The sequence below is a fragment of the Ursus maritimus genome, unplaced genomic scaffold (assembly GCF_017311325.1).
Source record: "Ursus maritimus isolate PB19 unplaced genomic scaffold, ASM1731132v1 scaffold_29, whole genome shotgun sequence".
Lineage (NCBI taxonomy): Eukaryota > Metazoa > Chordata > Mammalia > Carnivora > Ursidae > Ursus > Ursus maritimus.
The window spans coordinates 23,036,762-23,061,049 of record NW_024425452.1 but is presented as its reverse complement, the minus strand read 5'-3'; the positions used below and the strand labels follow the sequence as shown (position 1 = coordinate 23,061,049).

Here is a 24,288-nt window from a genome sequence, read left to right as displayed (position 1 = left end):
CAAGTTTTATTTTGCTAACAGTTTGGATTTGAACAGTATGATGATGAAACATAACTTGATGGAACCCCATGACGGTGACTGCTTGGACATTGATTTAATTCTTAGATTTGCAATGCAGACAGTGATACCACCATGCAGAATGCTATTTTTCATGATTTTGGCAGGGTACCTCTTCTCCATTTTACTATAATTTGCTATCATTTATATTCTACTGCATAAGATTTCGATTATATTTTGTACCATGTACTTTTTCAATGAACTTGAGTTATTTATTTATTTATTTATTTATTTATTTATTTATTTGTTTATTTATTTATTGTGGTTGTTCAGCTAAAGAATGCTTGGTAATAAAAAACTGTACTCACAGGGGGGCCAGGGGGACCTGGAAAACTGGGAACATTCACACCTCCCTTCAAAAGAAAAAGAAGAAAAAGGTGAGAAGCATTTACAGCAACCCATCACTGGACAATAATCTCACATAATTCCAAAAGTAAATACCTGGATTTTATATAAACTGCTCATTCCATTTCCTTCATTGAATGGTACACCCTTCAGAAAGAGAGGAGATAGAGAATTACTCTTTTTTAAGTTAATAGTCTCTCTACCTTTTATCCTTTTACCAAATGATATTTCTCCTATTCTATTTAGAATATGAGTTTAATGCTACAAGTAAAATAAAACAATGTTTCCGTTCTGGGCTTTTCAAAAACATATGTAGGGGGGACAAAGGACCAGGAGCGTGAGTTACACCTGGAGCCCAGAGAGACTTTCAGTGGGGGTGTGATGAATGTTCAGGTTTGACAGATGAGACACTAATGCATGCAGAGGAAAATACTATTTGCTCATTAAAATTCAGTTTCTGAATTGCCAATTTATGCTAACTATTTACAGCCCGCTGACCTGCAGGCTATAACAGCGTAGTGCTGGTAAAGATGTGAATAGGGAGCAATTGGGCTACTGAAAAGTAATGTTTTACTACAGTCCCTTCATACTAAATAGAAAAATAAAGTAAATGGGGAAAATGATATTACTCACAACCCTGTGTGGATGTTTCTACACAAACATATTCTTTAGAACAACAGAGAATAAAACTTCCTAATAAAACTGAGCTATGAATGGAAAGTCCCAGAGTAACTAACACTTAAAGAGAACTAATTCAACAGTCTTAAAAGAATCATACGTTTTGGCATTCAGGAAAAATTTGCAGATAAAAATTTTAGCTGGGATCTTTTATCCTTCTTTTAAGAAATTCCCATAGAATCAATACTCTGCATTTTTCCTTTTTTGAGATTTCCACACTTCAGTTGCAAAACTGAGGAAGCCCTCATTTCCCTGCTTTTGGGTGATGGTGGCCCAATGGTGCTCAGTGAACGGGACTTGTGTACGTCTTCCAAACACTAGTGATGGGAGCAAAAATGCTCCATTCATTTATTCCTTTATTATTTCACTCACTCATTTGGCAACTGGTGAATGTCTACTGTATTTTAGTGTGCTGAGTCCTAGAGAGTTGAAGAATATTTTTGTCTGAGATTTCTAGAGGAGGTGTCCCATAAAAAGACAATATGTAATCTATTTTGAAGAATGAATAGTTTTGAAGAATTCAGGGGGAAGAGGAAGATTTCCTAACCCAGTGTAAAATACAAGCCCCTTTTGTGAACTCATGCTATATGTTGCTTGTTGTGTCCACTGGACAGGGAGTGTATTTTCGGATTTGAGCCCCAAATGCTTTCTGCCCGGCTTCTTTGTTAAGGGAAAGGCAAGTAAACAAAATGAACAGGTTTAGGAAAACAGAGTGCAAATCTCTTTGTTTATTGTGTAAAGTGTGCGACTGCATGCAGACTAATTATCTATCTTTGTCGTCTTCAGAAAGTCACAGACTAATTCTGCCCTTTCTCAGGCGAGTTTGGTTTCTTAAAGTATTCCTATGAGGTAGGGTGGAAAAGAACATTCGGCCTGGACCAAAGCTCTGCTGCGATTTGAGCGTGGCCCCACATGAGGGCAGACTTGCTACAGAGAGAGGTACCTCTCCTCTCTGCAGCCTCCCTGACGAAGAGAACATCTGTCTCAATCGCAGGCGTAAAAACATTGATGGCTCTTGTACATTTTATTCACTAGGTGCTATATAAATAGAATTTCTCTGCATCTCAGACATCATGGATGGTAATGAACACATATAGCCTAACACCAAATTCCGTACCAACTCACATTGCTGGAAGGGAGCTCTTTTTAAAGCCCCTCTTTTCTGTGAGTGAGGCTCCCTGAGGTTAAATGGCTTTCCCGGGGTCCCCCAGGCAGGATGTGGAGAGTTGGGGCACACACTCAGGTCTCCTGAGTCCAGAGGAGGGAGGCCCATGGTATGCAAATCTGAGCACTGCATATTGGGGCCACACTAAAGGGGAAAAATCAGGTCTCCCCAAAGCTGCAGTGGCTATCATTTATAAGTATCCATAAAAAGCAGACAACTTTTATCCTGGAGAACATCTAAAGGTAGTCTGACCTCTGAGTTATAGAAGTCTCAAGCAGACACACATGAATTTAAGTTTTAAACCTGAAGTAACTCACAGGTGGTCCAGGTGGTCCGGGTCTCCCAGGGGGTCCCTCACTGCCCTGCACAGGATATAGAGACCAAAAATCAATGGTTTGCACATTTTGACACCAAGTTTATGAACCAGATTGTGCTTGCTCAGAGAGCCGTATTCTGAAATCAATATGGTTTTGTTTCAGCCTTGCAAAGTCTTACTTAGCTTGGCTTTCTATTTCACCTGGGAAAATACGTTCCTAGACCATAGGAAAGGTAAATGCCTTTTTCATACCCGTTCGAATTCCCACTGGGTGAGCCCCAGGGATGAAGTTTATTTTTAGATGGAGCCTGGCAACCTGGCCGATCCTGTTCTCGACTTCCAGGGCAGTGGAGGAAACTGCCCATGTGGGGCTGCAGAGTGCATTCCTGCAAGCAGAGGCAGCCTCCGGGACTTGGCTTTCTGGGTCAGCCCTTCATTTTTAGCCTCATCTCCACCATCTTCCTCTTTTGGGAACCAGAGGGCCATCCGCATAATTCGATCAAAGTAGAAAAATCACACCCTGTGTTGTGTCTGCAGGAGGAGAAACTTTTTTCCCTTGCTAAGGTTATATTCGACTTTGCAACCAAGTCAGGTACATCCCGTTGAACAGAAGTGACTGTGGTACAGCACGGTTTAAGGGAAATGTTCTATACAGTTTAAACAGCCTCAGACATTGTGCTTGCAGGAAAAGCAGACTGAAAATGGAATTGTGAAAAATGAATTCAAGTTGAAACTTGAAAAATGGATTTCACTTTTATTTTTATAAAACATACAATGCTTATCGATCCATACTAAGCAAAGCTATTATAGCCCCTTTGGTGCCTTTAACCAGTGTTTCCTGGAACTGTGCTTTTCTTTTAGGATAATAGCTTCATAAAATCTTTAAGTCCCTTAATGTCAGGGGAGGGGCAAGAAATGGTTAATTAAAAAAGAATCCAGAGACGATAAGATTCCTACTTACAAGGCTCCCAAATTTTGAGGGATTTAAGTCCATTTCCATGAATTTGATGAAGGATTTCATTCTAATCTCCCCATAACAAAAGAAAGTATCATAAAACTCTATGTTTGTGTCTTTATCAATAAAAATAAACTGTAAAGTTTTTATTACAATGTATCTGCCTGAGAATGAGTGACAACAAGGATATTGTATCTTTTCCCAAACTGCTGTGATGGTGGCCATCTCTCTAAGACATGTCATGTTCTCCTGACTGCTGGCAGTGTCCTTCAGAGAATTATGTCATAGTTCTCATGAACTATGAGAGGACAACAAACAAGGAAAAATATGTGCCTATTGAAAAGACTCTTTTTCCCGGCACAATTAAAAGTCATATTTTCATCCTTGATTGTGCCCCAAAGCTCATCTCAGTGTGGAATTCCCATTAACTTCAAAAGGCAAATCTCTGACAGAATAATTTCCATAGAGAACAGAGAAAAAAGGCTGGTGGGGTTGGGCACAATAATCAGAAAAAAAAATGTGCAGAGACTATCTAAAATAAGCACATGGCTCCTTTCTATTTTTTTTTTTTTTTTTTTTTTTTGGAATTCCTTTGCTTCTGGATGCCATTATGCCCCATTTTGGTCATTTCAGGGTAGAAGCTACTTGAGTCGCTTATGTGGATTCTTGATTCTTACTCCCCAAATCTGAATACCTAGTCTTATTTCACTCATTGGCTGGTTGTGTCTGGGCTCACACGGTGGGGCCAATTTAGGCCTAAATTGGGTAAACATATGAAGCCCTAGGGTCTTCCTGCCTGAGACTCCTCTATTGCTGGTCTTCCCTTCAGACCACAGCAATCCATTTGTCCAATCAACTGGCCTCCACACGGAACAAGTGTCTTAATTCCTTAGTGCATTTCCCCTATGACCCTCAAGGACAGAACTTCCAGATTTTCTCAGCAAGCTGTCTGAAGCCTTGGCACCTGTGGCTGGAACTCCCCGATCTTACCTGTACCTCTTCAGGAAACTTCCTCCACTCCATCCATCCACATAACTAGATGTCGGGACCTTGAACCCAGCTTGGACTTCTGCTATATGACCCCAGTGTTCTATTCATCCTTTCCCTAGGAATCTGTATTCAGACCAATTTTTGTGCCTGTATCTTTCCAAGCCCACTAGCAGAATAGCTATTCCCTGACATTATTCCTACTTTCAGGCTTTGCTTGTTTTTACAGATCTGTTAAGTGTCTTACTTTGCCATCCCCCAAGCCCCAATTCAGAGAGTAAATGAGGCATTTCCTCTGTACCTTGTCACCCTTTACTCCTGCGGGACCAGGATGTCCAGTTCTTCCCAACAAGCCCTGTAAAACACAAAACTAAGTGTGTTACAAAAAAGAAAGAAAAAACCCTACTCCATGGCCAAAGGCATTGGAAGTTGGTTGCTAAAACTGATACATTTTGAAGGTCATTTGATCCTAATTAAATCAGTCCTACAAGCTTATATTTCTTCAGGCTGATACAGCAGCTGTATCCTGCTGATAAGCCCTTGCAAGGGTAAAATTTGTATTTGTGGTTGCTTTTTCACCTTGGCCAACCACATTTAATGACCTTAATTGGAACCTTTTGATACATTTAAGAACTTAGCCTTGCTGCTTAAATGGCAATTTACATAACATTATGCCTTCCTAAATGAGCTATAATTTTGGTAGCGATCAACATTTTAAATACTTCAAGACACGGCAGAATTAACAATGTGAATATTAAGTTACACGATCTGCATTTTACCAATGGAAAATACAATTTGATTTTAATTCTTCTTTGAGAATGGAGTTAGCTATCATTTCCATGGTTCCTTCCACAACTCTTCTCTTCACTTTTAATTTTAATGTACAATTTAAAGCCAGGTTTGCTCTACATAACTGTGGTGAAAGCATAAATGATTAAATTTTAATTATGGCGAATGCATGCTTTAAAACACAAAGGAACACGATCACATGCCTACTTGTGAGGTAAAATACCATTTGCATAGGAACTCATAGGAATTGCTGGAGAAGATGAGTCTTGAATGGGGCTGCTAGATTCAGCAGATAAAAATATGATATTTGGGACAAACTTATGCTAAAACCATTTATTTATATGAAATTCAAATTTAACTGCATGTCCTGTATTTTAACTGGCCACCCTAGACTTGACAGCCTCACATTAGTGACAGGTTGGGTTTAGCAGCTAAGAAAGGAAAAGAGATTGTTTTAGGAAAACAGTATAACCAAAGACACAAAGACCACAAAGTTGTGTTTGAGGGACAGTGAAAAAAGAGTGCTAATTAAAGTAGAGGGTATTTTAATGGATAAATAGGAATAAAAATAAATCAAATATGATATTCCTTAACCCATTTTTCCCCTTTAAAAATATATATTCTTAGTTTATGGTGCTTAAGAATGTAAGCGTGTAACCATCTGAATATCTTTTCCAAAGGTTAATGCCAAAAAAAGTGTAACTAAAAAACAGAATGCTACTTTACACCTAACTTCTATTGAAATAGACCGGCTTAATCACAGACTGCTTTCTGGTCTGGCAGAATTTTGATGATAAGTCTCCATGACCCTGAGGAGCCTCAATGTAATACTAAATGAAAATCTGAGAAATAGGGTGCTACTTTCCTAGGCAACAGCGGGATAATCTACAGAGAGGCACAGAGAACAAAAGGCAATGCAGAATTTAGTTCGCCCTGCATCATCCCAGCAGAGATGAAGTGTGAGTGGAATAGCTTTAGCAAATACTCACAGGGGGGCCAGTGGGACCTGGGGTACCTGGAAGGCCTGGAATTCCTTGAAGACCCTAGAAGAAACATTTCCTACCATAAGTCTATTACATAGTTAGAAACAAGGCATTTTCGTTGATCAAATATTTTGACTATTGAAATTAAACTTCTATGTTGGCTGGAAAACCTGATATGTATGCTCTACAAATGCCCATTTTCAAAGAGTTAGGATGACGAGCTAAAATGCCGTGGCACGGAATCTGCAACAAACATAATTTAATGTGTTTGGTGATTCACAGAGGGATTCTGAGCTCACAGAGCCACCCCATCAACAATAGCATCACTGAGAATCTGGCATTGCTAAAGCATGGACATACAAATTTCAAATTGGCAGAACGCCATCGAAGAAATACATGATTACACTAATGCTTCAGCTAGTGAAAAAATGGAATATGTTTTATGATATAATATTTAGTTTAGCTGAACAGTTCATTTTAAGAAGAAATTTGGCTCATCAGTGAATTTAAATTTAGAATCCTTTAATGGTTTAAGCATAAAAGTGAATGAATATCCCCTCCTCCTTCTTCTTGGATTTGTAGAATAATGCTAATTATACTGGATAGGGTTTAAGATACTGATACATTCACAAATTCAACGAAGAATTGGCAAGATTAACTGAGGGCTTGTGTAATTAATTCTGTTTTTTTTTTTTTTTTTTTTTTTTTTACCAAGTGTGTCAACAACAGAATATTAGTTAAATAAGTTACAGAAGATAATATAAAATATTCTGCAACTATTAAAATCATGTTTCAACAAACTAATGGCTAACACAGAAAAATGACAGTTACAAAATGTTACATAATGTTTAAATTACTAAAAACTATCAATGCACTTCATAAAAGATAAGAATGATAGAGGTTCAAAGTACCTAATGTGGAAACCTTGGTGTCAGATGTGTTTCAGAAATCTGAATTTTCTGATTTTTTTAAATAAAAATAACACAGTGCTCACACTAGATACTATGTAATATTTCCAGTGGTGCCTGGGGCAGCACCCTCTAATAAACATACAAATGTTTCTGTAGCGAAACATGATGTTCTGGTCAAGTGGGGTAAATAGACTGTCTCTCTATGATTTCAGGTCAGATTCTGCTGTAAAAAGAATTTCCTACAAATTTGGGAAAAATATCCAGGGTTTTCAAAGGCTTCTGAGCTTTGGAATTATACACGAGGGGTGTGGATCATAATATGACTATTACCCACAGTCCAATAGTAACTCTTACACCTCTTTAGTGCTTTTGTGTGTTTCCCAAATTTTCTATAATAAACTCAGATGACTTCTATAATTAGGAATATATACTTTTAAATACTCTTTTGCTATTTCAGATAACCATATGATGTGTCAAGGTCTAGATTGAATGATTCCACTCTTTTAGGATTTAATTTTCTTTACTGAGTAATGTTTTATATTACCAAACCATTAATTGTTATAACAAAGTTCCTTTGCCTTTTACTGTGATTAAATATGCCTTTTTAGACACATTATAGATATTAGGTGGAGTGACCATGATAAAAATACTGCATATTTATTTATGAGAATTCTATAGGCCCGAGGTTCTCTCGAATCAAGGTTCTTTGCATCAATGTGATCAAGGACTAAACTTTGCCAGACCTGTCCATCTAAAGCCAAATGGGGCCATATGTTACTTCAGGTTTTTTCATGTGATATGATGTGAAGAAACACTGAAAAGAATCTCCTCGAACATGCTGAAATTCCTCATGAAATAAGAGTTTTGGGTAAAAATCTTATGTATGCTTGTGTGAAAGAATGTGGACATGTTCTTTCTTCAAGATGATATCATCCTCACTGGCAATGCTGTGCGTGTGTGTGTATGTGTGTGTGTGTGCACACGGCGCAGACATGTGTGCATGGAACATACTGGCATGTTGCATTATCTCTTTTTACTCCCCCACCCTTAACTTATTTTTGGGTTTATAAATTGAAAGGAAACAAATTTCCTTTGGAAATGGTACCTCTAAATGTCTGGAGATTATAAATGCCATACCGCAAATTGCTTTATCTCAAAATACCCACATTTCCATAAAATTCTCTCTATATGTACATGTATAAGATATGGGTGTACATATGTATTCTTTTTTTTTTTTTTTTGCTACTTTTAGTCTCATTCCTAAATCAGTCTAGAGATGCTGAGTGAGTCTTTAGGTAGTTTAATTTATAAGCTTGGGACTCATTAACCTTTGATGACCACATTAAACTTTAAAATAAACCTTAGTCCATAAATAAAAAAAAATCATTCTCAGCAGTCTTTCTCTGAACAAGCTGAAATTTTGTAGTAAGGGTAAAAGTTACTATGGATGCATAAAGGGCAATAAGATAATTTTAGAAGACAAGATGGTCATTAAAGAAGACAAATACATATTAAAGAGTAGGACAGTCAATTTAGCATATAGTGCCAAACTAAAATACATAATAGAATTTATTGCATAGATATTTAAGTATCATTAGAGCTAAGTTCTTTCTCTGAACTGATATTTTGATTTTGCAAGTCCTAGCTCAGTTGCTACCAAGAATATTTATTTTTCCATTGCTGTAATTTACAGTTGACAATATTTTTCATGGCCTGTTTATCAATTATTATCCTGAAATATTATAGGAAAATCTGCATTCCAAGCAAGAATTCACTGTATGAGAGTTGAGTGTGTTCTATTTAGTGTCTTATAAGTTGCTACTTTGATTTGTGAAACACCTGCAAAAAATGTAAAGGATAATGTCATTTTCTTGGAGCAATGAACAAACAGGCGGCTCCTCTAAGTTCCCAAACAGATTAAAATGAATACATAATAATTAGAAGTCCTCAAAGAGATGAGGTGTCCCCCTGCATCTTTTGTATGACTACATATTATATACATATTAAAACAGTACAGTTTACTGGCCAGTTGGAAATACACACGTCCTTGGTCAAAGTTTCATTCACCTAAACAAGTCAATAAATTATAATTTCAGGTAGTATCTGAGTCCAGGTAGATACTATTCATTGAATCTATCCAAGTAGATGATATTCACCACTCCCTGTTGGAGAGGAAAAGCCTGCATCACCCGATCCCCTCCAAAAGGCCCAAGTGAGTTAGTATGCTATTTCAGGCTTATTCCTATTATTCATGTGATGTGAAGGAACAACTGAAAAGAATCTCCTTCTGAAATTGCTACATATACTAATTAATATAATAATAATAATTCCCCATATAATAAGGGACTTGGGCAAAATTTTATATATGCTCCATTAAAGAATCCAAAAGGTATACAGTAGTTTCCCTTTCCGTGGTTTCAGTTACCTGTGGTCAGTTCCTGTTTGGAAGCACATGAACCTCCTTCTGACTTACCTCCAGAAGGTCAGGAGCAGCCTAACACCATGTCAAAGTGCCTACGTCATTCACCTTACTTCACCACATCGTATAGGCATTTTATCATTTCACATCATCACAAGAAGGATGAGTACAGTACAAAAAGACATTTAGAGAGGGAGGGAAAGACCACATTCACAAAACTTTAATTATAGGATGTTGCTATATTATTCTGATTTACTATTAGTTATTATTGTTAATCTCTCACTGTGCCTAATTTATAAGTTAAACTTTATCATATGTATGTATGTATAGGAAAAAAACCAGCATGTATAGGTTTTGATACTCTCTGCAGTTTTGGGTATCCATGGGGGGAGGGTCTTAAAATATATTCCCCAAAGGTAACAGGGGTCTACTACACTTAAGAAAGAACATACTAAAATAGTGGAGTTATCACAATGATGCATTTCAGTTTACCAAGAGAGCAAGGTATCCGGTAGAATCAGTCAAAATTAACTTCTAATAAATTTAACTTAGAGTCACTTATAAAAATCCTGAATTCCAATTATTTCTCGATCTTTTTGTTATTACCTTCTCAATTGCCTCTAAAGCCTACTCCTTGAATCTAGGCAGTTAAAAGCTGTTAGACTATTAAAATCAGATATAGGGCTGGCACATTCGTGAAACTTCCTGTGGAGCATGAAGAAGCAAAAGCTCAATAATTCTTATTTTGAAAATAAAATGCCTTTACTGCTTTATTTATGGATGAAAATAAATGTATTTCTTTTTTCTTCAATTTTTAATTTGGAAGAAAGCAAACTAATTCTCACAGTTTTCTAGAATATAATCAATATTAAAAACAATAACACATGGTGATAATTTGTAACGTGAAACATAACTCTGACTCAAAAAATAGATCTACTTTATACTGTTATGATTTTCAGTACTAACATCAAGGTTAATATATGCCAGATGGCTTACTTACTTTCATTAAGAATTATTAGCATCAAAACTGTTTAAACTAACAACAATTCATCATCCTAATTGGTTTTTCTAAGAGCTAAGGTAAATTATGCAGGAAAAGAATGATATCCTGAGCATCACCATGGCTTAGTGTCAGAAAATTATACCATCATCTCAAAAGTACATTCGACTTTGAATCTTAGTCTGGGGGTGGGCAGCTGATCTAAACTAGTTGAATCAGATCCTTTTGATAGTTTTTTTTTTTCTCCCAAGTCTGAGCAGAGACACAGACAGACCAAGGTCACCGAAGCTGAGTCATGTTACAGCAGTACCCCAGGGAAGTTCTGCTGAGTTTTGGAGTTGTCTCTTGTTCCTAGGCTGGTTGTTCAACTATTCCTTTGATTCCACTCTCTACCTTGGGATTCTATTCAGTGAATCCTTGCTTTTATCTCGAGAGAGCTGGAATTGCTATCTACTACATGAAAACAAAAACATAGCAACTGATGGGTCAACTCTGTGCTTAAATTTCCGTCTCTCAAAAATTGAACCACTGATAAGAAACATCAATGTATTATTATTTAAATTGTGTTGACATTTGAAAAAATCGAAATCTTTGTTTTTATTTGATTTAGCATTAATCATGAGCTATAGACAAGTTGATGTCGTCCCTCTGAGTCCTCTAAGGAGCGTCAATAGCAGGATATATTATCAGAGAAGAGTCTTACCTCGTCGCCTTTCTCTCCAGGTATCCCAGGGTAGCCCCGCTCTCCTTTGCTTCCCTAAAAAGACAAGAAATTCAGCTAGTGTACTGAATCATTTTGTCATCTTTTAGAACAAGGAAAATATCTCTTTTTAGTATACTTGGGGCATGTAATTTGGACAGAGTCAGGGCACAAAAAATGACATTTGCAAATGGCTTTTATACCACTCTTCTAAAATATTATAAAAGTGTAATATAAAAATATAAAAGTAGAAAAAGTAGTGTGTTTTAAAATTGGTTTTGTTTTTTCACACTGAATTGGAGGAAGCACAGAGAGTAGAGGACAAACTGCCTTACCTTTGGTCCCTCTCTGCCTGGGATTCCTGGAGGACCCCGTGAACCTGTATCACCCTAGAGGATGGAGCAGCACAGAGGTGAGAGAAGGCACTCTCTGTCAGCTACAGGGCCATCAACATCCAGCCTGCCTCCTCACCTTCTGGGCTATAGAATCATACTTTCCAGGCTCACCAGCGCCAGTTTCTTCTCCTTTGTTGCTTTTCAGCCCTGGGACACTGGCTTGGCAGTTGCCACAGAAGTTCTAATGAGCAAAGACATAAGGTTACTGAGAGATTCATCAAAGCAATCTATAAAAGTGAGGTCTGGTCAGATTTGAACCTTTGTCAGAGACCAATGATACAGCAATTGATATATTACCACTTTCAGAGACTTAGTTCATCCAATTTGAAAAGACTACTTCTTGTAAGGTAAAACCTACGTATGAAGCTAGTCAATTGTATCTGTTTATGATATTGGTGACCTTCTTTTTTTTTTTTTTTAAAGCATGTTGGGGCACCTGGGTGGCTCAGTCTGTTGAGCGTCTGGCTCCTGATTTCGGCCCAGGTGACGATCTTGGGGTCCTGGGATGGAGCCCCATGTGGACTCCCTGCTCAGTGGGGAGTCTGCTTCTCCCTCTCCCTCCCCACAGCTGCCTGCTCATGCGTGGGCTCTCTTTCTCTCTCTCTCTCTAAAACAAATAAGTAAATCTTCTTTTAAAAAAAGCATGTTTACAATGATATGTAAATGGGAAATTCCAAATACATAAGGAAAAGACACATAAGTCAAGAACACGGACTGTTTCAATTGTTTAGCAGCATGTTTAAAAAGGGAGGGAATAATAAAGTTCAGAATAACCAACAGGATTAGAGCCCTCATAGAACCAATAGTATAAATCATTAAAAAGGAAAGAAAGAGAGGAAGGAAGGAAGGAAGGAAGGAAGGAAGGAAGGAAGGAAGGAAGGAAGGAAGGAAGGGTTGTGAAGAAAGGATTTCTCCTTTTGAGAACAAAATTAGTTGGAGGACACTACACATAGTTTACCAACATTGTCAGTGGAAGCACTCACAAGAGACATAATGACCGGAGTGACTTGGACTTGACTCTATGTCAAATCCAAGCGCAGACAGGAAATCTAAGTGGAATTACCTTGCCATTGCCTTCTCTGTAACCTTTAGCTGATCTGGAAAGGCTTGAATTTAAGTGTCTGAGCTCACAAGATAAACTTCTTATCACATAGCCAAAGAAAAAGTGCTTGTGAAAAGTCTTATTTTTTAAATTGTTAGAATAAGAATATGATCAGGAAAGGCACAGAATAGGGCCCTCTGGGTGGAGGAGATATTTTAATTTTAACAGTTGACAGAAGGTAGGACAATATCAGCCTCTCTTCTTCCATTCTTTTCACCAAAGGGAAGAATCTTGAAATGTAGAAAAGGGAACTGAAGCTTACCATTAATGAGAAGTTGGCAAGAAAGCTCATGGTTATTCAAGTTCAACATTTTTGCTCAGTGAATATCAGAATAAGTCTGATTTCCAAGAATACGCTCCTTGGAAGACTAATTCCGTGCACTATTGAAAAGGTTCCGAGGCAATTTCTCTAAAAAATGCTGGATTAAAGAGCTCTCTCTTCATGGTGGTCCATTCTTAGAGCTGGTATATATAAAAGGGAGCCAGAGTGTGCAACATTTCCCAGAACTAATTTTGCTCAAGATCTTTTCCCAGAGCTAATGTGTTGGTAGAGGAAGTAAAAAATACATATGTAATTGTAGATTCACTACTTATAATATCTGAAAAACTATGAAGACAGAGAGATGCCAGAGAACTTATGAGAACCAAGAAGTTTTCTATATTTCAAAAGGCATGAAGAAGATGAATTATTATCTGTAGACAAATAAACGTGGCATAGCCGTGTGCAGCAAGACCTGGCATACTGACACTCAGCAATATTTTAGAATGGGTTATTCAATTGATTGTTTTAATAAAACATAAAAGAACAGTAATCATTATGAGTCCATAAAATTTTCTCAGAGTCCCTTCAAACGGACCCCATTTTCTTTAGGTTAGGGTTGCCACAATGGTAAATCAAGGGAAATGATTCCATCGAGGGTCTTGAAAAAAGTCTTAGATTTTCTTAAAGAGAGAATAAAGATGCATCAATTATTAGCCAATGTACAATCTCACGCAAAGAGGGACTGATACACAGATTAACCTACCTGAAGTCTTTGAAGGGACATCTTTACTACATTGTAATCAAAGATATTTTTGAAAACAGAAAGCAGATGACCAAGTTTGCTAAAGCCTCTAGACAGAGAGGGAGACAATGCATTGGGTAATAGGATCAGGATTTAAAATTACATTAGGCTGGACTAACAGATCCAATCTCCAACCTAAGTTCCTGTATTTGGACTCCACTTTGGGGAACTGCACATTTCCCCCTTCTATGGAATGCAGTCTGATGGGACTCTCAGTTGAGGTGTCCTGCCTCTCACCAATCAGCTCTCCTGGGACTCGGAACCTCAGTGAGGTGATGTCAGGGCTGGAACAGAGGCAGAGCACGCTCACTGAAGGGCTGCTTCCCTGGTGAAACCATCACTTATGTCCACGTCTGAGGCCTATGGAGTCCTGGTTCTCATCAGAGCCTATTCAGTCTTCTTGTCTATTCTGCGAGCCACCCTGTATTCTAGCGGGATATTCATTTCTGCAGAAGTGTACAAGTTTTGTTCCTAACTATTCTGGAATGGTGAAGTCTAACTCTTAGGGTCTTGCCATATCCAGCATTACCGCCCTTGTGAAGAACCTAAGACAACGTGTGAGGACCTGTGTTCCTGTTAATGTTGCGCTTACTAGCTAGCTGTGTGACTCTGAGAAAGTGACTTGGCTGCTCAGAACTTCAGTTCCTAATGTATAAAATGGGGATAGGATTTCTTTGAAGATTATGTGAGATGGTGTAAGTAAAGCAGTGTATTGCCTGCCATGTAACTGTAACTCAACGAATATAAGATATTCCTAAAATCCCCATAAATATTCTCTTTTGACTTATAAGAAAATGTTGACTTTTGAAGGTCTTAAAAACCTCCTGTAATTTATTTTTATACTGATATTCATATTTACATTTATATATATATATATATATATATTCTCAAATTTTTAATCATCTAGCAAATACTTATACCAGAATCCTTGAATCTTTGAATTTAAATCAACAAATATTCCTGCCTGCCTACTATTATGGGCTAAATGCTAGGAATATAAAAATATATCACATATAGACACAAAGAGCCTAAGTGTGTGTGTGTGTGTGTGTGTGTGTGTGTGTGTGTGCGCGTATACTCATACACAGTGTTCATTCATGTATAGATAGGACACTGAAGGTTTGAGTATAATGTGAAGGGACAGATTTTCCTCTGGGTTCACGCGATCTTAGCGTGCCATGAAAAAATATTATGAATACATAACCTTACAGGTATCCCATTATCATTCTCCCCCATCTGTGTTACAAATACAACACCGGGTAATATTAGAGACAGAAATGGTAGCAAGATTTATTCCTTATCAGATGAATAATAGGTAGAGATAGCTTTTAGTTAACACAGTAACAGGTGTTAGGGCAATTGTTGGCTTTGGAATTTTATAACTCTCTTTGGAAGATCCCATGCCCTCAAAGTTCAGCCCTGCAAGCTAGCTGCTAATTGAGCAGCACCCGTTTGCATCCTGGGCCTGGTGAGGGAAGGTCCGAGTGAGAAGGATTAGTTTCACAGTACTGAGTCAGGGCGACTAAACACCCTGAAGTGAAAGCTGTCCCTCTAGAGAAGAGAATGGTCTACTCGAGGGTGTTGATGACACTGCTCCTTCTGCGTAGCTCATCTCAGAACTACCACCTCCACCCACCACCCCTTACACCCAAACTGACAGGGGGGTAAAGAAGAGAGTGGAGGGATTAGTACCAGAGGCAGAAGATCCACAAAAATATGTGTTCCTTTTTCTATCTTAAAGATGTTCTGCCTTTTAAAAAATTGAATTTTAGCTCAGGCTAAGCAATTAACTCAATTTGTGAAAAAGATTTCCTTTGTAAATTTTCCTAAAAACGAACACATAATTTCTTACATAGCAACAGAGTACCTTGAGCAAGACGCCGATGTCTCCCAAGAGAGGAAGTGCAATCTGCATTTAAGGAGAAAAAAACCCAAATACATGCATTTATACACATATGTGCACATAATACAATACAAACATACACTATAATGTAGATGTTTTTCCTCCAAGTGTCACAGTAGTTGAGATTCATCATGGGGCTTCTAAGAGCCTCACTGTCAGGATGGCTGGCTTTACGTTTCGGATCACAAAATAGGCATATGACACTGACAGGACTCATAACTTTATTTGAGAAGTATTCACTATTCCTCTAGGATGAACAGGTAAACACACCCATATTGTTGTTTGGATTCTGCATCTCTATTTTATATTTTCATGACATGACAACTTTTATGCCAACCCTCATATATTCTTGGCTTTAAATAATACATAAAGCTAAATCATTTATTAAAAGGAAGTCACCACTCTGCCAAGCAAATTATCAGGCTGTTGAGAAACACGAAAAGTCTAGAACAAGTTTGCCTTAAAGTTCTTTGTCACTGAAGTTCAAAAGAGCCAACAGGTGGCTTCTGTGATTTGCAAGAGAGACACTGAGGGAACTCAGGCAGTGTTAAAATGTCCTTTCGGAGAGATGCTGGAAACCCAAGCAACACTTTATAAGAATCCTAGATGATGCACGCACATGATTCACTCAGCAGTGGAGTTAAAGTCAGGCCAAAAAATGCCTCTGCACGTAGCTTATAAAGGCACATAAGGCCCAACCAGTGTGGGAGGGAGAAGGATTTGTGAGACTTAGAACCGAGAGACCAGATTTGGATTTTATCGTACAAAACTCTTAATACAATGTCATGTACCATATGGCCTCTCAAATTATAACTGCTGATTCTGGGGCTATTTAAAGGGATTTCACTGTCGCTCAAAGCCAGGTTCATCCTGAAATAAAAGTTTGGAACAGACATTTAGTGCCTAAACCTATTTTTTAAGAGCCTACTCAAGCCGGTTTTTATAATTTAATCATCTCAGCGTTTTAAAGCCACAGAATCAATGGATATGTACCACATTGTAGGTAACTTGCCTGCAAACTTTCATTTAGAAAAATGAAATTCATTTAGTCAGTAGCGTTAGAAAGAACAGAAATTGTGGCTATATATTTTAACTCAATTTTCCATGGGATTGAGACATTATGTGCCAAGGCTCAGCCTGGGGCAAAATCGTATAGCTGAATTATACCCTTAGGAAATAAGTATTCGTCACACACAAAAATGCTGATGCAGCTTGAATTTTTTTCCCCTTTACAAAATAATGGGGATAAACAAAATCACCAAGCAGTCACTGAGCATTCTAATTAGTTCGGACAGTAAAAGTTGCTTGGTAGGCTGTTTGGCTTCTGGGTGCATTAAAGATACATAAATCAGGCATAGTCTGTTGACTTACCGGGTCACCTGGGGGGCCTGGCAGACCCGGCTTTCCATCCCTCCCTGGAGCTCCCTGAAAACAGAATCATTGTGTTCAAATCTTTGCACAGTGGCACAGGTGTAGATTAAAATGGGGTGGTGGGGGGAAGAGGAGGTAAAGATGGTCCTTACATCATTCCCTGGGGTCCCTGGAGTTCCTGGCAATCCAGGGAGACCTCGAGGACCCTGGAAAAGTGGGGCAAATAGTTATTTATGAGGATAGTTTTTCAGTAATTTCTCCCAAGTAAGCAAGCTGGATTTGCTGTGCCAAATAACTGGTGAAGTAGCTTACCTGAATACCCGGCTCTCCAGCTGGTCCTTGGGAGCCCTGAGTAGAATGAGATCCAATTATCAGAATTCTTCCAGGAAGGTCCATAAATTATCCAAGTGGGAGAAAGAGCTATGTATTGTTATTTACTTAGTGGAACAACAGGGCTTGCCACCTTGCACCCCCTGAAAACTCTGTGAAGTCGGCCAAGACTTTTGGATGGCAGGTAAACACTTAAGCAGATGCCTGTTGCTGGAAACATCAGAAAGATTTTGCTCAGGTGCCTAGGCTCTCTCTCTTGTTACCATCATCTGTCTCTGTACCTTCACGACCACACTGTGCACCCAAATTCTATTTGTTCAGAAACTGGCTGCTGATAGGGTAACTGGCTCGGGACTTCTTTCCTTTCTGCTTTCTACTTCAAGTCATTTCTCCATTTGAAGAAATTGCCAGAACCAGTGTTCAGGGACAGGAGTAGGCAGTAAAACATCAATCGCCATTCTTTCCTACTTTAGCGAATTGGAATTTAGGGGAAGCATCATGAGGGTGGGAAATGATCAGGGAAGCCAATGGCAAGAGCTCTCTCCCTGCTACATAAGCACGGACCATGGAAGGAGGGGCCGACCACCTAGGTGAGTAAAGGGCTGGGTTCTCAGCAGCTGATTCAGGAACGGCTCACCCACATGTCCTTTCTTATTTTTTAAAATAAATATTCATATCGCTGTTACTATCAAAGCTACTTTTTGCACCCTTTCTATTTCTACCGTGTCCCTAGTTATTGGTAATTTTTTTTTATTTTTTGCTTCAGCCTCCTTCACTCTAATAATTTCCCGATCTGTTTTGTTACTGTGTTTAATCTCCCCTCCCCAGGGGTCTTTTATATTCTCGCCCCAGAGAATCAATCACAACAACGTAACCATTCACTATGCCTTATTTTAGCTCTCATGATAACTTCATTACAAGGTCAATTTCCCAAATTAATGCCATTAGAATTAGTGTTTATTTCCACTTTTCTTGTTCCTGAATCTTTTATGTTTTTTTCATCGTAAATAAAAAGTTCTCTTATTACTAAGTAGTCAACAAGTACGCATACAGAGGCCGTTATATCAGGCACTGTCCTTGTAGTTAAAACGCATGAAAAAACTGCCCATTCTGTCTTCCCTATTATAAACGACTTCTATTCTCTCTTCCTAAAGATATTACTTAGGAGATTTTTGACATCGTCTCGTTTATACATACTCCTTTCACTTTAAATATAAACTCTTTATTTTATTCTCATTAAAACAGTAATATATAAAACCTAATCTTAGTCACTTGTATCATCTTACAAACATTCATTTGTAATGTTGTAAAACGTTGTAAAGTGTTGTAAAATATTGTAAAAACATATGAATGTTTGCTATATTATAGCATATTATAGCAAAAATAATATGCTATATATATTTTTAATATATAGAATGGAGGAATAAAGGGTTAAACAACTGCTTCTAACCCCAAATCAGTGTATGTGAGACCAGTATCTGTAAACCACACCGTCCCTCTGCTCAGGGATGTAACCTCAATGCTCATCAATTCTCTCCCTCTGACTAGTGTTTATTTATATTTCCTCCTCTGACCATTTCATTCCTTTCTCCTGATTCAAGTTTGTCACTGGATTTTATCTGATTATTGGAATTGAAAGGGTTTTGAAAGCTTGACCGAATTTCACTTACTGTGCGACCAGGTACTCCCACCCCTGGTGGGCCTCTGTCACCTGGGGAACCGTGGACTCCTGGCAGTCCTCTCTCGCCCTGTGCAACCAGAGGCTTCCATTAGTGCCAGGCTCAGGGGACACAAATTTTCAGGCTATATTTTCTTATTAATTCTTTAGAAATTATCTGTGATATTTTCATACCTTTGGCCCACGAGGACCGGGTGCTCCAGGATTTCCATCTAATCCCTAAAAGAAAATACAGGAGGTAAATACATTGTTTTTTTCTAAAAAGTTTACAAGCATCTTAGAAGTTATAACTCAAAAATAATTCATTGTGCTTCATCCGTCTTGAATAAACCCTTTTCTATAAAAGAATAAGAAACAAAGATTACATATTTCGCTAGATTATGGATTTCATATAGTTACTAAAATATAAGATATAAGAATATATACATGTAAGATATAAAATATAAGATACTTTCATTTTTAGGGGAGGTGGGGGGATGGGCGAAATAGGAGAAGGGGATTAAGAGTACACTTACTTTGATGAGCACTGAGTGATATATAGAATTGTTGAATCACTATATTGTACACTTGAAACTAATATAACACTGTATGTGCTGGAATTAAAAAAACTTAATAATAAAAAAAAGATGTTTTTATCTTTAAAATGAGGCATCTGTGACTGAGAACTATTTATTATCAACAATTAATATAAAAAGTCAAAGATGATGACGAAAAAAAGTATGTGAAATAGGCATATTGGTTATTTAGATTTTCCAGCTATCCAGTTTTTCTATGTGCTGGAAATTGCCTGGCCTACAAGGACATTTTCTGCAAACGACCATGAATGGCCATCCCTGCAGAGCCTCTGGAAAGAAAATTTCAGGCAGTTCTTCTGTTTTAACACAGCGTCCTAGGAAGGTTTATGATTTAAACTAATGTATCTTACTAGCTCCTTGGGTCCCTAAAGAATTCATGCAGAAGATTCAGGGGGGCCTATGAATCTTTCAAAACTGTATGTAAAATGGGTATGTGCATTTTCTTTTTCAGAAGGGAGCCCTTCACTTGAATCAAAATTCTAAAGAGGTTAGAGCTCTGACCTAAAGAATAAGATGAATATTTCTTTTTCTGCAGACCTCAACTTATGCCTATACTTGTGATCTGAAACTGGGAACACACAAGTGGTAATTAATGAACTTTCAAGGGAGATATTACTAAAAGGGCTGGTACTTACTGGTTCCCCTGGCAGGCTTTTCCCTGGAGGACCGGCCTCACCTTTTGGACCTGGAAGCCCAGGAGGGCCTATGATCCCACCTGGATCTCCCTGAGGAAAACAAGGTAAGATTCTTAGTTCATTGCTCAGGTTTGTTGTGGTGGGAGGTGTGGACACAGTAGTTTCCATTGCTTTGAGTTGTCATCACAACCAAACTTCATTTTCTCATTCATTCACTCGTTCAACAATAGGTACTGAGGGCCTCATTCATGCCAGGCACTGTTCTAGTTATCTTAAATGCATTTACATTTTGTGGTGAGTTATGTGACAATAAGTTTAGCAGTATCATGAAATATGCATGTATATAAATATATGCATAAAAGGGCATCTATTCAGAAGTTCTTTAAATGATCTTTATGTTTTCTTTAAGTTACTTCCAAGTAAAGGTTAAACATTAATATATTATTTTCATGTAGACAACAAGACACAGGTTCTGAAAGATGGAGACTTCTTAGATCTACTCCAGAGTCGGCCACTGAGCTTGAAACAGACTTTCTGAGTCCTGAGGTCTTCACCTCTAAGTCAGTTCATTTTGTCACATTGTGTTTCTGTGTCAGAATGAGGGCTGTCACAATGCACAACTCCAGGGGGCACCATTCATGTCATCATTTCTATGTCTGTCTCTCCCCTGTATAGTCCTGGCAGCCTTGTCTTATCCCTTCACTTTCCCAAAACGCTTATGACCCTCTGTCTCTTCCTCCTACCGAGCTGCTTAATTTACAAAATGGGTAAAATGGAAGCTATACCTTTTCTCCTTTAATGCCTTGCTTTCCCGGGATACCATGTTCTCCTGGCAATCCCTAGAAAATTCAGAATTAATGGGAAAGAACAATTAGAATATCTATTATAAGAACATTCCTATCTGTGAGTCTTTGTCAGGAGAACAGAACTGTAACACTCAAACTATAAGAGGATATGTTGATTTTGGCCTGTTAAAGAGGAAAACATATTAGTGAAAATATGTGGCTTGTTGTTTCAAGTGAAGTGACTTAGATGTCACGGAAAAGAAACCAAATAAGGGAGAACTGAACCAAATGCCCTATCCATATTATTGCCAAGAAAGGGTGGAAGGATGGTGGTTGGTAGCATCACATCATGATTTAGAAGGACGACGGGCTAAATAGGAAAATACACTTTTACTATGTTTGGCAACAGTGGCTCTTTCCCTTTTGATTTTATTCTCGTTCTCAGCTCCAGCCACTATCACCTAATCTCACTTCTTGGGCAACTTCTGGCTCCACCCGTGCCACCAGCATTTTCTCTCTTTTCCTAAGATCCCTCCACTAGGTACTCCTCTACTGGCTCATTAAATGGCTTGGGGGAGCAACAAAAAACTTTGCTCACAAGCGGAGTGCTCAAAGTATCAGCCAGAACAAATGCACTGAGAAAGAGACCTCTGGAGGTTCAGTCAGGAAGCTTGGAGGATACAGCAGCAGGTCACGGGGCTGTTCTCAAGATGATGAGAAAACGAGGGAGTCTAATAGTTGCATAGAAAATGCTGGAATTGTGGCCAGATAGAGATCAACTTCCAAGAATTTATGGCTAATCATTTTTCTTATTTTGCTCGAGTGAGGATGATAGTGAGTCTTAACTCCCAAGTTATCAGAAGGCCAGGCTAGGGACAAGAGGCTTAGCTGAGGAACAGATAGAAAAGTGCATTTAAAGGACATGAGAGAGAGAGAAAGAGAAAGAGAGAGAAAGAGAGAGACAGAGATAGAGACAGAGAGAATAATGAGACCACTAGAATTAGGTTATAATGCAACCTGAGGACTTTTCTCCAATGGCATTAGAGAAGTATTTGCAGCCAAAAGACTTGCTCTTCTTAGAGGCTCTTGCCAGAAAACAACAACAGGAGCTTAAGAAGTGTCTTTTTTGGATGGAGAATTGAACCAAAGCCATGCATAATGAAAATGCTTGCTTTATGTCTTAGTTTTCCTTATGTCTTTTGATGTTTCCAATCTCCGTTACTGGTGGTACACCACTGACAGGCATGTCCAAAGTGATAACTTAGTTAACTTGACTTCTAAAGACTGATTTATTAGGCTAATGATATTCAAAAGGACCTCATATGAATATCGGAAGGTACTAGCCTTCCTAATAACCCCTGACATCAGGTGTGATTGGTTTTGATAGTAGAGATGACCCATGTCTTTGGAAAAGATTGTATAACTCAGTGACATGAAAAGATGTGGACATTCTTTAAGACATTGATTCCATTTCCACATATCAAAGACACCTGTATTTGCTATACATACAATATCTCCTGGTGGTCCTCTGGGTCCCATAGAGCCTGTAGGTCCTTGTTGACCCTAAAAGAGAAGGTGATACGTCCTTCAACTCTGTTAAAAAAATAGATTGTACCTGAATATACATAAAACATGGTATGACCTTTATCTGTAGAAAGACAGGCTTTTTATCATCCTGCCTTCTGAATAATTCTGAAATGTGCTTTGGGCTTACAAAAATAGTTTGGAGATGTTCTCATTTAAATGGGTCTTTCCCCACCAACAAGCCAGGCCAAGATAACCGCCTTACGCATTGGTGAGAGTGCATCGCGGAAGTATTTCCCTCACCTCCCAGTGGCTGCTCTTTCTTGGGACACTCCTGCAGAATCCCACAGGGGGAACTCAAGCATCTGCATAAATTTGGCCAAGAGATTAAATCTTGAATCCCATTCACTTTAAGGATATAGCTCAGGGTCATAGGTTTTGCTCGCATTGTTCACTCTAAAGCTTTTAGGGATGCTATTGTGAATGCGCTCTGAAAACGAGTTTAAAAACAGTTCAATACTGTGAACCAAAAGGCACAATTACTATGTGTGTAATAAATGCAGCCAATGGGGGAAAATCACCGTGGAAACATGATAAAGTCTCTGAGAACATTTGTGAAGAAAATGAGTGGCACGTCAGAGCACTTTGTTTTACTCCGAAATGGCTAAACTCTGAAATTATTTCTTCTTTTATCTCAGTTATTTTTTATATACCTTTAGTCCTGGGCTTCCTATTAAACCGGGGGGACCAGGATCTCCAGGTTCACCCTGAACACACGAATGGAAAGGAAAGTGAAATGGTGACTTTAATCTTTATACTCTCATCGGGTTGGAGAGGCGATGAAGATCAGGGGGTTACCTTTATTCCCTGTGGTCCCGTTAGCCCAGGTTCTCCCTGTAAAAAAATTACCATGTGTGTAATGCTGAAACTCAACGGGGAGGAGCATCTCTAATACTTGAATTCACCTGCTTTTCTACTACTTAACACATAATAAAGGGAGAATTATGGGTGACACGATGAAGTCAAGGAGGGGTCATTTTAAAACATGATTTAAAATACTTATTGCTAATAAGTAAACAATAACTCCTTATTTTATCTCTCTCCTTTTCTTTCTTTCTTTTCTTTCTTTCTTTCTTTCTTTCTTTCTTTCTTTCTTTCTTTCTTTCATTTAATTTCAAGTTAGTTAGCATATAATATAGTGTTGGTTTCAGGATTTCTTTCTTCTTTCTAGCGTTTTTCCCCCCAGTATCACTTTGACTCTGTAATCATCAGTTCATTAGCAATCACTGCATTCTCCACGTAGCTGACATTGTCATGACTTGCCTCCAGCTAATCTTGTATCTCAGAGGATTAAAACCTCAGATGAAGGGGGAAAAGAAAGAGTAAAATTTAAGTTGATGTTATGGTGATTCTACCACTGGGTATATGTACTTAATGAAAAAAAAAAAATTAAGGTTCCACAAAAGAGGAGGACAGTATTGGCTATTATGGGTTTGCTTTTCTTATTTCCATGACTTATTATTGATCCTTTTGATAAAAATCATCCTGTTTGACAAATTCAATTTGTATCACTAGCAGAATTTTTGAAAAAACGGTATCTTGCATTTTAATTTTGTATTTT

General features: G+C 38.2%; 1 protein-coding gene across 1 annotated transcript in view; it reads right to left on the bottom strand.

Annotated features, from left to right (window-relative positions):
• The window catches only part of COL19A1 (collagen type XIX alpha 1 chain), a 299,548-nt gene that overhangs the window by 37,474 nt on the left and 237,786 nt on the right, over positions 1-24,288 (bottom strand). The window contains exons 21-39 of the mRNA XM_008684899.2: positions 23,526-23,561; positions 23,381-23,434; positions 22,653-22,706; positions 21,144-21,197; positions 20,359-20,448; positions 19,323-19,367; positions 19,141-19,218; positions 17,453-17,488; positions 17,293-17,346; positions 17,141-17,194; positions 15,734-15,775; positions 11,777-11,881; positions 11,641-11,694; positions 11,309-11,362; positions 6,282-6,335; positions 4,805-4,858; positions 2,563-2,607; positions 499-549; positions 366-410 (exon numbers count right to left, since the gene is read on the bottom strand). Coding sequence (XP_008683121.1) covers positions 366-410; positions 499-549; positions 2,563-2,607; positions 4,805-4,858; positions 6,282-6,335; positions 11,309-11,362; positions 11,641-11,694; positions 11,777-11,881; positions 15,734-15,775; positions 17,141-17,194; positions 17,293-17,346; positions 17,453-17,488; positions 19,141-19,218; positions 19,323-19,367; positions 20,359-20,448; positions 21,144-21,197; positions 22,653-22,706; positions 23,381-23,434; positions 23,526-23,561 — 1,059 coding nt within the window. The remainder of the gene's footprint in view (positions 1-365; positions 411-498; positions 550-2,562; positions 2,608-4,804; positions 4,859-6,281; positions 6,336-11,308; positions 11,363-11,640; positions 11,695-11,776; positions 11,882-15,733; positions 15,776-17,140; positions 17,195-17,292; positions 17,347-17,452; positions 17,489-19,140; positions 19,219-19,322; positions 19,368-20,358; positions 20,449-21,143; positions 21,198-22,652; positions 22,707-23,380; positions 23,435-23,525; positions 23,562-24,288) is intronic.